This window comes from Nicotiana sylvestris, chromosome 3 (assembly GCF_000393655.2).
Source record: "Nicotiana sylvestris chromosome 3, ASM39365v2, whole genome shotgun sequence".
Taxonomy (NCBI): Eukaryota; Viridiplantae; Streptophyta; class Magnoliopsida; order Solanales; family Solanaceae; genus Nicotiana; species Nicotiana sylvestris.
Window position 1 is genome coordinate 184,429,835 of NC_091059.1, and position 16,759 is coordinate 184,446,593.

Below are 16,759 nucleotides of genomic sequence, written 5' to 3' on the forward strand. Positions count from 1 at the left end.
ATATCTGTTGCATTGTTCATTTACCTGCGCCTGCTTTATGGATCTGAGCCTTCGGCAAAAGCATTTCGATTCGTTAATATTCCTAGTTGTCAACGTGTCATGGTTAAAACGTCTTATTATATTTGATCATTTGCCAGTATTTATATTAATCAAGTGCACGTTGTATTACAGGTGTGTTGCACTACTGGTTTCATGTTTTGTACTTTGCTTTAACATTATAAACAAAAGATTTTCATAGAAACGCATAGCATTTATGGATAAAACAAAGGGTTTGTTTTCCTCAGGAAGAGGAGCTAAATCCATCGGTGACAAATTTGAAATACGTGCCTCATCTCTGTTTCTCTCTTCATCAAACGTGCAAATTGTTAGTTAAAAGTTGACAGCAGCATAATGAAACTCGAAATGCCCAAGATTTTCCATTCAAAATCACTATACTCGTATGAAAATAGCATATGTCCAACAAATGATAAACTTAAACACAATTTGGTTGAGGGTGAAAGGGAGGTGCTTGATCTCTTCCACCAAGACCTCTACAAATGAACCCCAAAAAGATCTATCTAAATATTGATCACTACAAATTTTAGAAGCAAACCTGTGTCTTCTGTAAACAAAACTCGAAAGAACAGCAGGACAAGAGAGCCCATCTTAATAGTAGTATCATAAGGGTCATTGACCATTCTTCACAACGAGCTAGCAGAAGCATGAGTACGCAAAGTGGTTCCTTTTTGAGACGTAATGAGATATGTAGTCTGTTAAAGAAGCAGAGGAACCAGAAATATCAGCAGGAACAAGTATCTGAGTCTTCCCAGAGGCGATTCTCTTGCCGGCCACATTGGCATAAAAGAGCCCTGAGATGGCTGGTACAAATACATCACTCTGAGAACACATGTGAAAGTCTATAACTTTCTCCAGTTCTGAATTCTCTGTGTCAAGAAATCTTGCTTTTTTGTCTATGGGCATTATGCTTTCCTGCAGGTGCATTTTGAAGCAAGTCAAGCGTCGAAACAAAGACTAAACAACAAACATACGTGTATATACTAAACACAAATCTGGCTCACATGAACTGAAGAAACTGTACCTTGGTGTATGTTCTAGGAAAGAGATCCTTTAATGCATCAAGGCTGCTATCCCATCTTGATTGAGTCAGATATATAGTTGTATCTTTGTTGAAACCAAGTTTTCTCAAAAACATAGCTATTTCCTGTGGACCAAAGCAACTCTTTGATCTAGAACCACTGTTCCCTTGACAGCTCTTTTTCTCCAATATATCAACCCTTAGATCCACGGCAATAAACTGTCCATTTGACTTCCTACTCAAAGTTCTTAAGCGCTCCACCATAGATTCAACTACTCCATTAACTTGAGGCTGAAGCTCTAAAGTTCCAAACATTCCCAAACATGCAATTGCATCAATGTTGCTATTGTCTTTCAATTTTTTCATGTTTACTGAAGGAAAATAAGTGGCTAGTCTTATGCTCCCCTTTGATCTGAAAATCGGCTCAATGTTATCAGCAATGTATTCTTCAGTAACCCTACTAGGAACCTTCACAACTGCTAGGTTCCTTTTGGATGGCTGGGATTTTGTTACTTTTACCACTCCATTTAGGCTTTTCACAAAGTGCTCAACATCGTAGACCTCTTCAAAGTTCCTGAAAGTCACAAAATTATGAGTGAACTACTACAGAAAAGTTCTTTTCCAGTTAGAACTGTACATTACATGACCTACACAAGAAGATGGAGCAGAGACCACTTTAAATACTGACCTTTTATCACCAGGTTCACTTCCCCTGATGTCTGGGAGTACAAGATTTGCTCGCAGATATCTTGCTATTACCACTGCATCAGCAATCTGCAAAATTGCCACAGAGAGAATACACAATTAAATTCAGTCTCACTCATCCTGTAAAGATACCTTCTGCTCAATTATTTTTGAAGGGGTGAGGGGTAAGATACCTGAGAGACGTGATATTCAGGACCATTAGTGAGCGAGAAGGTAACAAATCCTTGTGATTCGTCAGCTTCCTCTGTTAGAACACAACCATTTAAGAAAAATATGCTCATCTAAAGTAAGAGAGAGTGAAGTATTAAATCTCTCACCAATAAGTGATATAGGCCTACAAGGTTTTAGAGAAGGCCCATCTCCATCGATAACCAGGCTTTGCTTTCTGGTACTATGAATTGATGTGTCAGAATCCACCTTGGTAAAGATAAATTGCAAAATTAAATCAGAATTGATCAAATTTGTAAATTCTATTAGTAAAGTGAAAAAAAAAGATGACTGAATCAAATAACTACTAGTGGTAGCATCTATCCACCTTTGTGGAGTGCTCTTCACGTAATTTAACTGGATCTCTAAATACAAAGTGATAACCAAGATGCAAATATTTGAAAAAAAATAAAATAAGTATAAGCCAGAAAATTGGTGGGATCTTTCGAGAAACTGGGAAGAGTATTGTAGGTAATGGCTGCCAAAGCTTTACACAAGTTTACATTTGAAGATGCTGAATCTAAATTGGAATCATAAACAGAGGCAGAGCTAGGATTTGAAACTTATGGATTCGCGATTTTAGCTCTTTTAAATTACTGGGTTATAAATTAATAATCTGTACATATTCCACGAATTTCACGAGACAAATATAGAGTCTGCACAAAAATTATTGAGTTCGGCCGAACCTTAAACAGAGCATGTGTTGAAGATATACGAATCAATATTAAGGAAAATGAAGATAGTCTTACAGGAAGCTGGGAATCAAAGTGGTCGCGCTTGATCATGTCGCCGAGCATAACGAACATAGTGATAGTAAGAACTCCAGCCAAAACCTGTCTCGGATCCACTCCCATCTTTGATCTTTCTGCACCACCAACTCTACTCAGCTCTAGTGTGCAGTGTGGTGCCGGACTATGACCAAACACTATTTATTATTACTCCCAATAATAAATGATGGGATTATTATAATATATATAGAGAGAGATGGGAACAAGCAAAGAGCAGAAGCTGGACTGACTGTAGTAATACACACACTACAACGTTACCAATTACTACAGTATATTATATTTTTCTTCGTACATGGGGTGGGGGGGGAGGGTTAGGGCCCAGGGGGAGTTAGGGGGAGAAGTGTGTGTGTTAATGTGTGTGCGTTGGAGTAAGTTAAAAGTGTGTCGGAGAGGGCGACTGGTTCTCCTCCTATCCCACCGACACTTCTCCTCTCTTTCACCTAATAATAATAAACAACCCCCCCCCCCCCCTTTATCTCTCAAAAAATCATATGTTATTTACTCAAAACAGATTTGCTGCCCCTTTCCCTTGAGCAAGGTAATTGTGACCTATGTTGTTCGGACTCTTCGAAAATATCGTCGAATGCGTATTGGATTCTCTAAAAGTAGTGTATTTTTGAAGAATCCGTTATAGGTGCGATAATATTTTGGGAAATTCACGCAATATAAATTGTGACAACTTTTAATGCCCCAAAATCTTAATATAGTGTTTTCTTTACATTTTAACCTTGGATAAGCATAAAAAGCATTTAGATTGATAATAGTAACAACGTCTTTCTTCTGGCAAAATCATACTAATTGTTTCAAACTTGTCCTTAAGAGTCAAAGTCGGATTGATCATATTACCAATGAGTTCAACTGAATTCAATATTTTTAATAAATATGTGTGTGTTAAAAATCAAATGTGTCACGTATGATTGGGTTTATGAGTGAATCACAAGAAAAGAGGGATGCTGAAAGCCAGGTTGTATTGGACAAGTGACCCACTGGCCTTCACTTCACCCTCGTGACTTACCTGACTCAACTTGGCACGTGCCTTTCTTTCCTTTGTCTATTATCTCCAATTTTATAGTACTACTACTGCATATGGCTAGTATCGAAAAGATTAACAAGTACCATCAAAGTATGTGGTGCTCAAATGTGGCTGCTCTTCTCTAGAGATTTCGAGTTCGAATTCTGGGTATGAAAAAATTCTTGGTAGGGTGCGCTTTTCTCCGAATGGGGCCCTACGCGACGCGAATCCGGATATAGTCGGGCTCCAATGCCGGCACCGGACACTGAGTGGGAAACCACAAAAAAGATTAATAAGTATGACAAACTATTAAACCTATGATGAAGGAAAAAGGATGATTCTACCACAAAAAAGATTAATAAGTATGACAAACTATTAAACCTATGATGAAGGAAAAAGGATGATTCTTTTGGATCTAATAATTAGTTTAATCTACTCTCCATCAATTATTGCTTTAATTCAGTGCCCGAATGTCTAATAAAATTTTTATGGTTCTAACAAAACTTTAATGAAGCGGATAGAAAAACTTCATGTTTAAATAAAAATTGAGTAATTAAAGGTATTAGTAATAATTAGCAGCCAATAAAAAGAGAGTCAAACAATTGGCCAATTTTCTGGTATTATTAATATAAGAAAGGAGACCAGAGCGGGGATACTGCCGTAATTAAAGGCAAGATAGCAAAGTAAATTGGAAAACCCACCCACTAATGACGACTGAAGTGGATCCCTTGCCCCATTCTTTATTCAAATCAACAGCGCCAATATTTTTAGTATTAAACACTCTCCTAAATCTGGTGACACTTTATAGGTACATAAAATAATCATATATATCGGTGACGTGATAGTATTTTTTTTTTTTTGTGCATATGTAACTTACTTTTTTTTCATTTATACAGAAAAAAGTTATACACTTCCCAATTTACTACTGTATATCTCAATTTTGAACTTTTCTTGAGACGGAAAATATTTGGTTAATTTGAGATAACGTAGAATGAAAAATAGCACGATAGATTTCGGAGGAAGTGAAGTGAAATACTTACTATAAATAGAAGGAACTTATTATTCCTAACGCTTCCATAGTAAGACATTTCCTAGTATTAATTGTCGACAAAAGATTCAGTCCCTAATGAATACGAGTAATATGATGATTTGGTCGTCCAAATTTATAACTTAATCTTGATGATATTTTTGTCCACCAAAACGGTGAGTCATAGGTTGTGGCAAAATCATCACGATGTTCAAGATTCAATATTTGATGTTCGAGATTTTATATACTCCTCTTCACTTTTACTTGTCACGTCACGTTTTGACTTTTCACGCTCCTTAAATAATGATTGACATGATAACTTTATCACAATAACACTATCATTTGATACTCAGTAATTGAACCCAAATTCCTATACGTATTTATAATAGCCACTATAAAGTTCCAAGTACATTTAATTTTTATAGATATCAACATTTTATACATCCATCTGACCATCTCTTTAGTTTAAAAGCCTGATTTTTTTTTAGCCAAATGATTGAGTAAATTTAGAAGCCAAACCATTCAGAAAATCCTTCACCAAATTTTTTGGAGGCAAACATTATTTTAATAGTTTCCTCTCAATAAAAGTTGAACATGGGCAGGAAATCAAAAACTGGCAGGGGAGAGCAAAAAGGGCAAGGCACGGTCGCAAATGGTGGGAAGCAAATTGTACCGCAATCAGCAGATGCGAAGAAAACACGGAACATCAATGTACTTCAAGGAATCGCACCACTAGAATTGTCACAAGCAGGTATAGATCACACACCAATTCGTCGTAATTTGATCAGTAGAGATGAGAATTGTCTGGCGCAAAGTAGTGGGAAAAGCTCTTGGGCAGATATGGTAGAAGAAGAGGTGGCGGAGGAAGCAGGGTTGGGAAAATCACAAAATTCTATGAATTCATGGAGTAAAGTAATAGGGCCAATACCTACGACTGAGGGATTCGACTTATGCAGGGAGGAAGTGATTGGTCAAAATGTCAAAATTACAATTGATGATATTAAGGATGAAGTTGAGTATTGTAGTTCAGCAGTGATTTGCTATGTGTTGGGATCTAACCCTCCATTGTCAGTAATGGATGGGTATTTTCGGATAATTTGGGGAAACATGGGAATTGACAAAGTGACACTCGTCAACAAAGGGGTGTTCCTTGTGCGATTTCAGACTGAAGAAAGTGAGATCAAAACTGTCGAAGAAGGAGTCCAGGTGTTTGATTAAAAACCAATTATTATTAAACCATGGAAACAGGACATTGGCATGAAGAAGGAGACCATTAATAGAATTCCTATATGGATTAAGCTCATGGGATTGGATATCAAGTATTGGGGAAAGAGTTCTCTCACAAAAATTGCAGGCATGGCGGGAAAGCCATTGAAAGCAAATAGAGCTACAACACAAAAGGAGCAACTTACCTTTGCTAGAATACTTATTGAGATGTCGATTAACCAGCAATATCCATCAAGAATCATGTTTGAAAATGAATATGAAAAAATTATAGAGCAATGAGTGGTTTATGAGTGAAGCCAGTGCTTTATGCCACATGTAAAACCTTTGAGCATGAGCAACAGGAATGTCGGAATTACATGAGGAGATGGAGTCAAGGAACAACAAGGCCAAAGTAAAGAACATAATGATCAACAAAAGGAAGACAAGGGTGGGCAGGAAAGACCTAAGAGCACTACTAGTATTGTCGATAATGAAGGAGGAAAGACAAAGGAAGTCATGCAAGAGACACAACAGAAGAAGAATGGACCTGAGGCAGGGAATAATCATGCTACAATTGCTAGAGGAACTGGTAAGAATAGTAAGACTACAACACCAAGAGAGGTGACTCTAAAACTTGGGAACTGTTATGCAGCACTAGCACAAAGAAATAAGGAGAAAACAAAGTTTGATGAGAATATAGCAAGCTCATCTAACCCTGGAGATAAGCAAGCTATAGTGGGGACCTAACCATGGGAAGGGTAGGGGAAACCCCCATCCTAATGGATAGTATTGGCTTGGAATGTCAGGGGGCTAAATAAGCTAGCAAAGTAGAAAGAAGTAAATTTATTTCTGCATAATGTAAATGCTGGATTATTTGGGCTCCTGGAAACAAAGATTAAGAAGACAAAGGCACAACAAGCATATCTTAATCTTTGTAATGGTTGGTCTTTTAGCACAAATTTGCTAAAACGTCTGGGAGGTCGTATATGGATGCTATGGAAACCTCAAATATATGAGGTTAATCTGCTCAAAGTTATTGCACAATTAATGCACTGTGAAGTAAAGCACAGAGGTACTGGAGAGCAGATGTATATTACGATTGTCTATGGTTTCAATGATCAAGCTCTTATGAGAGAATTATGGGAGGATATAAGTAAATTGTATAATCAGATACATGGACTATGGGGAGTAATAGGGATTTCAATTGTGTCCTATATAGAGAGGAGAGGATTTGAAGGCCAGTCACTATGGCAGAAAAAAGAGTTTAGGAATTGTGTATAGGCTTGTGACCTACACAACGTAAAATCCACATGATCCTATTTCACATGGAATAATAAACAAGAAGGGGATGACAAAGTCATGATCAAGATAGATAGAGTATTAGTAAATAATGAATGGCTATCTCAACTTCCTGCTTCCACAGTTCATTACATGGAGGAGGAGTTATATGATTATAGCCTGCTATTATTAGTTGGGAAAGAGGAGGAAACAGAATGAAGAAACAATTCAAGTACTTTAATATGTGGAGTTTGGCACCAGACTTTATGACAAAAGTGGAGGAAAGCTGGCAGTTGGAGATTAAAGGGACTAAGCAGTATCAACTAGTGGAAAAATTGAATAGGTTGAAAAGAGTTTTAATAAATATTAACAAGAGCAGGTTTAGTGAGGTAGAGAAGAAAGCAGACCAGGCAAATGAGGAACTTATAACATGACAAGCTAGAATTCAGGCAAACCCATTGGATTATGAACTGCATAAACAGGAGAGAAAATTAGCACAGGAGTGTAGTAACTGGGAAGAAGCTATAAGTCAATTTCTGATGCAAAAAAGTAAAATGCAATGGGCAATACAAGGTGACCAAAATACCAGGTTCTTTCATAGGCCAGGAGGAACACAAATAAGATTTTTTTAGTTAGGGATGTAAATGGAGATAACATAACAGAGGTGGAGAGGGTTGCAAAAGCATTCACTGATTACTATACTACTTTATTGGGTACAAGCAGAAGGGGTATAGATCATGTTTGTAGTAGTCTAGTAAAAAGAGGATATTGTTGATACTTAATTTTTTCCTCACTTTTAACTATATATACATATACTTTCAAAATGGTGCATATACATCATCATTTTGATTTATGAGCATACACAAGCATTTTTACAATTTTTCATAATTTTTTAAAGGCTTTAGATCAATTTATTCCTGTATTTTATTATTTAAATATCCAATAATTACCTTCCAAATTATTTTTATGATGATTTAATAATCTAAACTTATCATTTGTACCAATGTGAGGTCTTAAATATTTTCAGTGCATTTCTTATAATCACATTTGTATTTTTAGGTCTAAATTACACATTTTACAATTATAGCCCATATGCATGTATGATTACATTATTTATGCAAAAAATAACTTTTATAATATTAAGTAACTATTTTTAATCATTTTCATGCATGAATAATAATTTTGTTATTTATTTATTACTTTTATAAATTATTTATTTGATTAAAATGGGGTATTTAAAATCTAGCCTAAATTCTACCTATTTTCGGACTAACCCCCAGTCCAAACACCTAATACACTAGCCCAAAACACCTCAGCCCAATCAACCAAATAACCCCAACCCAATCAACTAAACCTACCCGACCCAAAAACCCTTTTAAATCATAGCCGTTGAGCTCTGAGATCAACGACCCATATTATTCCTACCCTTTTAATTATACCCAGACCCCTAACCCTAATTCATTCCCTCCAAACCTTCCGCCTCTCTATACTTTCCCCTCTGAAGAACCCTAACCCACCACCTCTCCTAACCTCTCTAAATCCGGCACTAAAATGGAATCAATCGTTGATTCACTTGTCTTATTGATCTCCTCTCACTACTGGTTACTCGTCTGTGGTGTTACCTAGTTGCTTGCCTAACACGGAAAGAAAATCTCATCAAAATCGAACCAAATCGGTTCAAATCCGTGATTTCTTTGATTATTATGTCTATGTTCATCAGGTATCCTTTGTAAGTACGAATATTTTCTATATCTGTTGATGATTCTTACGTATCATAAATTAAGATTTTCAGACCTCTTTTAATCGAACTAAATCGGGTTCGATTCTCTGATTTTTAGTGATATTCCGTCTATGTTCCTCATGTTCTGTGTGTTGTTTGATTTTATTCAGCCGATTTTACACTTTCCCTAAAATTAAGGTTTGAGACTTTTCCCTTTCCCTTGCTAATTCTGATTGCATGTAATGAATCTTTCCTTTATCGTGTTTGATTGATGATTTTCCTTATTTGGATGTTAATTTTTACCACTATATGAACCCTTTCCCCCATTCCCTTTGGATAGACTTTCTAGAACTCGATAGCTTCACTAAATCTAAAGCTTTACTCTGATTTGCATTATATATTCTGATTTTGGCCGGCTGAAAGATAAAGCCATTTAGTTCTGGGATCTTGCTACTCAGAATATTGTGGGCTTTTATTATTTTGTGCATTTTCGCTTATTTGGTGAGTCACTTGACTTCTGCAATCTCATTCTTATATGTCTATGATCTGTATGTGTTCTTACTTCTGAATTTATGGTTCAATATGCTTCTGAGTTATGTTAGGTGTTGTTCTATCAACTTTACATATTTTAGTCTCTTTTACACTTAATTGCTCCTAATGCTACCAGTTCTAAAGTTATTTATTCTTAGCCTAGTTAATCTGGACTATCTTGAGGTTTGTTCAATTAGTATGTTAAACTCTTGAATGCTCATGAACATGTTTACTCACTTGTCCTGAATTCCTGCAGTGGATGCCTCACATTTGTGTTAGCATGTGTTAAGACCTTCATTGTTAGTCATAATTTACCTCCCTGCTATTGTGTCATTCAACATGATCATTCGACCCCATACCCCCTCCCCTCTAGTGTTTGCTTGTGATTTGGAACAGTTGTCTCATCAGGTTTGAATCAGTACTATGAGACATTAGGCTAAACCTTTGATACAAACTGGATTATCTTTTGTTAATTAGACAACTATAACGATGTTTGAATGCCTATGCTTGCTACTTGACATGATTCTACTTTCTATTCTGAGTAATAGTCTGTATATGTGTCTTAATTTGTGATTGTGATTGTAATCTCACCCCTTTGCTAACATGATATCCTACTCTTTTTATGATTATTTGACTCATTACAATGCTGTCTTATTTCCTTGGTAATAACACTAGGTTGTGTACTGCGCATAATTCAACCATGTTTTAACATGCCTTGTGTCACACCTCCTTTTTCCGCCCCCGCGAGGGGTGAAGGAGTTTTTTCCAATTAAAGGACAATCGAAATAGGATTTGTTTGTTTATTTCAAAGTCGCCACTTGGGAGATTTAGGGTGTCCCAAGTCACCAATTTAATCCCGAATCGAGGAAAAGAATGACTCTTATTACAGTCTGCGTACCAGAAATCCGGATAAGGAATTCTGTTAACCCGGGAGAAAGTGTTAGGCATTCCCAAGTTCAGTGGTTCTAGCACGGTCGCTCAACTGTCATATTCGGCTTGATTATCTGATTTAATACATATTGAACCTATGTGCGAATTTTAACTTTTAACCGCTTTTTCCATTATTATTATTTTATTTTTGTTTATCAAGAATTTCAACCTCGTGGAAACACATCTCGAACCACGTCACATCAATGCACCCGTGGTTGTTGGCATATTTCAACTCTGTTGAGATTTGGATTTGGGTCACATAAATGTGCACCCGAGTTTTATGAAGTTAACATTATTAAATACATGCCTAAAGAGACTATCATATCATTATCTTGGGTAGGGCCGTGAAATTTTCTAAACGGCCCGTCCCAGAATCTAAGCAATTTTAAAGCAAATATTTACTGAGGGCCCCGCAATTTTGTGTTTTTATTCGGCGAGGCTCATCTCATTCTTATTTTTAAAAGGGATTTGAAACGTCATGGACATGCATCTCGAACCACATCACAATCAATGTACCCGTGATTAGAGACATATTTCGACTCCGTTGAGATTTGGATTTGGGTCACATAAATGTGCACCCGAGTTTAAGAATGTAATTTAATTAAATCGCATCTAAAGAGTCTAACGCATTTTTATCTTTGGGTAAGGCAGTGAAATTCACTAAACAATCCGTCCCAAATTCTAAGTATTTATTACGATCAATTATTGAGGGCCCCGAAATTTGCATTTTTTATTGGGCGAGGCTTGTCTCATTATTTTTAAAAAGATAATCTCAGAATGACTACATTCTTTTATTCTTCGTTTTCTCTAAAATAAATGAAGAAAAGGTCCTATTTTATTTACATACTTATGAGTTATTAAGTTTCGAACGTGATTTGTTGAAAGAGGGACGTGATACGGGCAATCCGTTTGGCAGTTATGGGCCCAGGCCCAGGGCACACTGTATGGACTGGACCTGGACCATTCCTTTTCCAATAAGGGCCTGTTAATTCATTCGACTCAGGCCCAACATTTATAAGGCTGAAATGGAAACCGGTGTTATTTTATTCTAACGGTATTGTTGCAATTTATAACGAGGCAGCCTACTAAATAAAGTGAGATTAACTAGCAATGGATAGTTCAGAACTTAACATGCGTTGGAAGATATGCTAACCATAAACACAGCTAAAATTCAAGATATTGCTTACTACACTATCACCCTTTTTATCTAACAACATACATACACAGTACGACATTAAGTTGCCATACATGACGTCTATTTATACATGATGACTACTTTCATTATCCTAATAGAAGATATGAACTATTATACACAACTTAATGTTCAATATACAGACTATGTATGATTAAAAAAAACAACTTCAACTCTTCCTTTTTTTTGTATTCATGTTTCAACTTTCCTCTTACATTGACAGTGTATCAGTGGTGTACCTGGTATTGAGAAAAGCAAGAGAAGAAAAGGAGTGATCAGTGGAAGCAGTAGCATACACACAGCAACAACAGCAACAGAAAAGCAGCAACACAAAGACAGCAATCAGCAGCAACAACCCAGCAGTCAGATTTTTGAAACCCAACAAACCTAGCAGGAACAAATCCAATAATAACCAGTAGAAAAAAAACATCAACAGATTTGAGCCAAAACAGAGGTTCAGTGATCTTTAAGACAAACCCAAAATACCCAGCTGAAACAGTGTTGTACCAGCAGGGAAAACCAGGAAAAGTGAGCTGAAAACCCAGCAGTATCCCCAACAAATGCAGGCTAAGCAAAGGAGGGAAACAGATGCAGAAAAGCAGACTTCTAACTGTTGTGTTCAGAAATCCAGCCCTCTTTTAACTCTCTATTAAACTGAAATTAGGCTAGCCTATTCAAGGCTTGAAAGTCCAGCCTTGTTTTTGCTTTTCTTTCTATCTCTCAACACTCAAGGCTGTCCAACTCTCAACTTAACTGTCCAGCCCTTAAACTTGACCTTCGAACTCCTTAATTTCTGATTTTTCCTCACCTCTTAAACTCTGATCTCTAACTTTAATTTCTAATTTTTCTAACCCCTTAATTTCTGATTTTTTCTCTAACTGGTCTCTTAGGATCCGAAAAACCAACCCTTTTAACTCTAAAATCAGTCTATTTATAAGCCAGAAATGGCAAGCCCCCAGGCTGCCTTGGTCCCTTCAGCTTTTTCCTGCCCATACCCCTTTAATCCCCCATGCTTAAATGCCTTTCCTTGATCCCTACTATATTGTTCCCCATGCTTGTCCTATTTGTTTAAATCAAGAGTCATGAGTGTATTATAATACTCATTTAATTCCCATGCTTTGTTGTTTTGTTCCCCATTGTCATTAAAATAAGCTTAATGAGTGACCCCTAGGCAGACCCCAGCCTTAACAGCCTGTTAATATGTTACTAAACTCCAAAAATTACCCATTAACCCTTGCATATTACTGTACTACCCTAACCCTTAACAGTCAATATATAAGCCCCCGTGAATTTAGCTAATAATCACTAACTACTTAGCTAATCAGCTTAAACTCAATACTGATTTTAGGTTGGTCTGTCAGATTTTCTATAGCTATATTTAGTTCCTAAACTAAGTTCAACTCAAAAAATCAGATCACACACAGGGGTGCTGATCAAATGGCTAGAGTTGGTCATATTGGGAGCCAATCCTGACTAACTCACAACCAAACAATACCAAAAACAACAGCCCACAGGCTAAGCTCGAAGCAGTGATGAATAATAAACAGACTTCTATGGAAATCATAAGGTTACTGCCTGAATGAGTAGTCTAATTCATAGACAGCATTGAACATATTCCAAAGGTTCATTATGTGCTAGCATACAGATTTAGATGAGCTATTGTCCAGGCAAACATATATGGTTAACGAGCTACTGTCATGTTTTCCTCTAATCTCAAACAAATTAATTGACGACACTTATTTAAACGACTATACAAACTATAATATACAGCAGGCAATCAAATAAAACACCAAAACAAACTAAACATTATCTCAGGGTTCACAGAATTGACAGAAAATCAGAAACAAACCAAACCAAACATGAAAGACAGATAGAATCTATAGGAGAACAAAAGAAAAGGGAAAATTACCTCAGGGATTTGAAATTAAAACTGACTCAAGCTTGAACTCGGACTCGACCATTTTTGGGGTCGAATGGACTTTAATCGAAGTGTTCTCAACTAAGAACACCTCGGTTAAAGTCTATTAGACCCCGATCCTTTTGTTGATTTGGACAGACCCTATAAATTTGAGTTCTAGGGTTCTTGGGGCTCGAATTAGGGCTCGAGCCTTTCTGGTTAGATTCGAACGGAACCAAGGTCATTCAGGGGGTGAGGAAGGTCAGGAGGTGTTGTGGTGTGAGTTTGGGGTCGGTGGGTGTAGATCTGGTTTTTGCTCGAATCTTCGATTAAAGATTCGAGAAGCTGCAGGGTGATTCGAGGTAAACGGTTGGTGGATTCGTGTTCAGGGTGGTTGGGTGCATCAGGGGTGTTGTTTTGGTAGCCATCGGAGTCTGGGTGGCCGGGTTTATGGTGGGGGAATCCTAAGGCGGCTAGGGTTTGAGAGGGGGGCTCTGGGGACAAAGGTGAACAGTGTGTGAGGGGGGGTTTGGTTTGGGGCGTGGGGTGACGGATTGGCTTTATATATGGGGTGGGTGGTTTAATCCTGGCCGCTGGATCAATCAAGATCGATGGCCAGGATTAGGGGAGCTTATTAATACGATGTCGTTTGGTTAAGTAGGGGATCGGTTTAAGACGGGAGCGGGTCGGGTCGTGAGGGAAGCCAGGGACCGGTGGATCAATGTAGAAGAACGGCTCAGATCAACTCACCCAAAACGGCGTCATATTAACTTAGCAGGGGCTGCATTGGACCGTTTGATTGCAACAAATCAACGGCTCAGATTGAGGTGCCAAAACGACATCGTTTTGGCGCATCTGAAGGGTCAGGCGAATGGACTGGATCAATGCAATGGATTGGGCCTGATTTTCAATTGAATTTTTTGGCCCAAATCCGGTATTTTCCTTCCTTATAATTAGACAAAAATTCCCAAAAAACAAAATTAAAGTACACAAATATTAATTAATACCTAACAACAATTATCACATGAATTAAAACATTTAATAAAATTACCATGACAACAAATAGAATAACAATGCATATTTTGTGATTTTCGCTTTTAAAACCAAATTATGGTTAATTAATTCGTAAATGTACCATTTTCCCTAAATGCATGCAACATGTATTTTTTTGTATTTTTTAACTATAGCAAGGCGAGCATTTACGGACAAAACAATTATCAAAAATGTTACACAAATCCTCAAAATTGTACCCGAAGGTAACCTGTTTTATTTCTTTTCCGATTTCTTTTGGAGTAGTTTCCGTGAAGCAAAAATCACGTGCTCACAGCTGCCCCTCTTTGGCCGAAAACACAAAGAGTTTTCGTGCAAAGATAAAGTGAGCGGATACGAGCGATTTTTGCCCGTTGGAATACTCTGTGTGAAGCATTTTTTGGAAAAAGATTTAACCGAACCTTTGCTTCAAAGGTTTTCTACATATCCCTGGCTAGAAGGGAATCAGGTTAATGTAGTTCGGGAAGTTTTGGTAGCTGGGACTACCATGGAACTGTGATTTGGCTGTTACTGCTGTTGTATGTTGTTACCATTGCTTTACCGATCTCCTTGTTCCACCGTGTTTAAAGAAAAATCAAGAAGCTAGGCTAGACTACGGATCATGAGATCTCATCTATCTTCAACTTATTCTTGTTGCCTTGCTTTCTTGTCGGCTTGCGTTTCTTCCGGTGCTTTTCTTCCGAGAACTTGGGGATGAGAATACCAGTTTTCATCATTTTGCTCGGTCCGCTGGGGATATAGCTTCCTTCATTAAGCTTTTCGGTGGTTCCTTTGGGCATACGACTTTCTTCATCAGATTTGTTATGCTGGGCATAATTTAAGGTTCACAGGTCGCTTCTTTCAAGACGCGTCTTTTCTTCCTTTTGACTCATGCGCTTGAATTTGTGCTGGGACCTCTTGTTGCAACCTTCTGCTTTCCAGTGCTGGGGATTTTTCTTGTTTCCTGCTGGGATTCCTATTGTAACCTTCTGTCTTCCGGTGGGTTACTGATTTCAAGATCTGCAGTATGAGATAATTTCAAGATCTGCAGTATAAGACTGAAAAGTATTCCTCTCGTTATATAGGTGGGCGCCTGAGACATGAAATGTAAAGACTGAAAAGTATTCCTCTCGTTATACAGGTGGGCGCCTATTTAACTAAAACATAAAAGTATTCCTCTAATTATACAGGTGGGCGCCTATTTAACTAAGACATAAAAATATTCCTCTCATTATACAGGTGGGCGCCTATTTAACTAAAACATGAAAATATTCCTCTCATTATGCAGGTGGGCACCTATTTAACTAAAACATGAAAATATTCCTCTCATTATACAGGTGGGCGCCTATTTAACTAAGACATAAAAGTATTCCTCTCATTATACAGGTGGGAGCCTATTTAACTAAGACATAAAATATTCCTCTCATTATACAGGTGGGCGCCTATTTATCTAAGACATGAAAATATTCCTCTCATTATACAGGTGGGCGCCTATTTAACTAAAGCATAAAAATATTCCTCTCATTATATAGGTGAGCGCCTATTTAACTAAAACATGAAAATATTTCTCTCATTATGCAGGTGGGCGCCTAATTAACTAAAACATGAAAATAGTCCTCTCATTATACAGGTGGGCGCCTATTTAACTAAAGCAAAAAAATATTCCTCTCATTATACAGGTGGGCGCCTATTTAACTAAAGCATAAAAGTATTCCTCTCATTATACAGGTGGGTGCCTATTTAACTAAAGCATGAAAATATTCCTCTCATTATGCAGGTGGGCGCCTATTTAACTAAAGCATAAAAATATTCCTCTCATTATACAGGTGGGCGCCTATTTAACTAAAGCATAAAAGTATTCCTCTCATTATACAGGTGGGCGCATATTTAACTAAAGCATAAAAGTATTCCTCTCATTATACAGGTGGGCGCCTATTTAACTAAAGCATAAAAATATTCCTTTCATTATACAGGTGGGCGCCTATTTAACTAAAGCATAAAAATATTCCTCTCATTATACAGGTGGGCGCCTATTTAACTAAAACATAAAAGTATCTCTCTCATTATACAGGCGGGCGCCTATTTAACTAAAGCATAAAAGTATTCCTCTCATTATACAGGCGGGCGCCTATTTAACTAAAGCATAAAAATATTCCTCTCAT

General features: G+C 37.3%; 2 protein-coding genes across 2 annotated transcripts; one reads left to right on the top strand and one right to left on the bottom strand.

Annotated features, from left to right (window-relative positions):
• Window positions 1–391: 391 nt before the first annotated feature.
• LOC104234273 (protein MANNAN SYNTHESIS-RELATED 1-like) lies at window positions 392–3,020 on the bottom strand. The gene is made up of 6 exons (XM_009787811.2): window positions 2,737–3,020; window positions 2,098–2,197; window positions 1,954–2,024; window positions 1,764–1,849; window positions 1,079–1,649; window positions 392–969 (listed from the first exon to the last, which is right to left on the bottom strand). Exons 1-6 carry the CDS (start codon window positions 2,839–2,841, stop codon window positions 691–693), a joined length of 1,212 nt encoding a protein of 403 aa, XP_009786113.1. The 5' UTR covers window positions 2,842–3,020; the 3' UTR covers window positions 392–690.
• Window positions 3,021–5,408: 2,388 nt separating this feature from the next.
• Window positions 5,409–6,320, top strand: LOC104234280 (uncharacterized). The gene is made up of 2 exons (XM_009787815.1): window positions 5,409–6,020; window positions 6,063–6,320. The coding sequence occupies exons 1-2, from the start codon at window positions 5,409–5,411 to the stop codon at window positions 6,318–6,320; spliced, it is 870 nt and encodes a 289-aa protein (XP_009786117.1).
• Window positions 6,321–16,759: the final 10,439 nt, after the last annotated feature.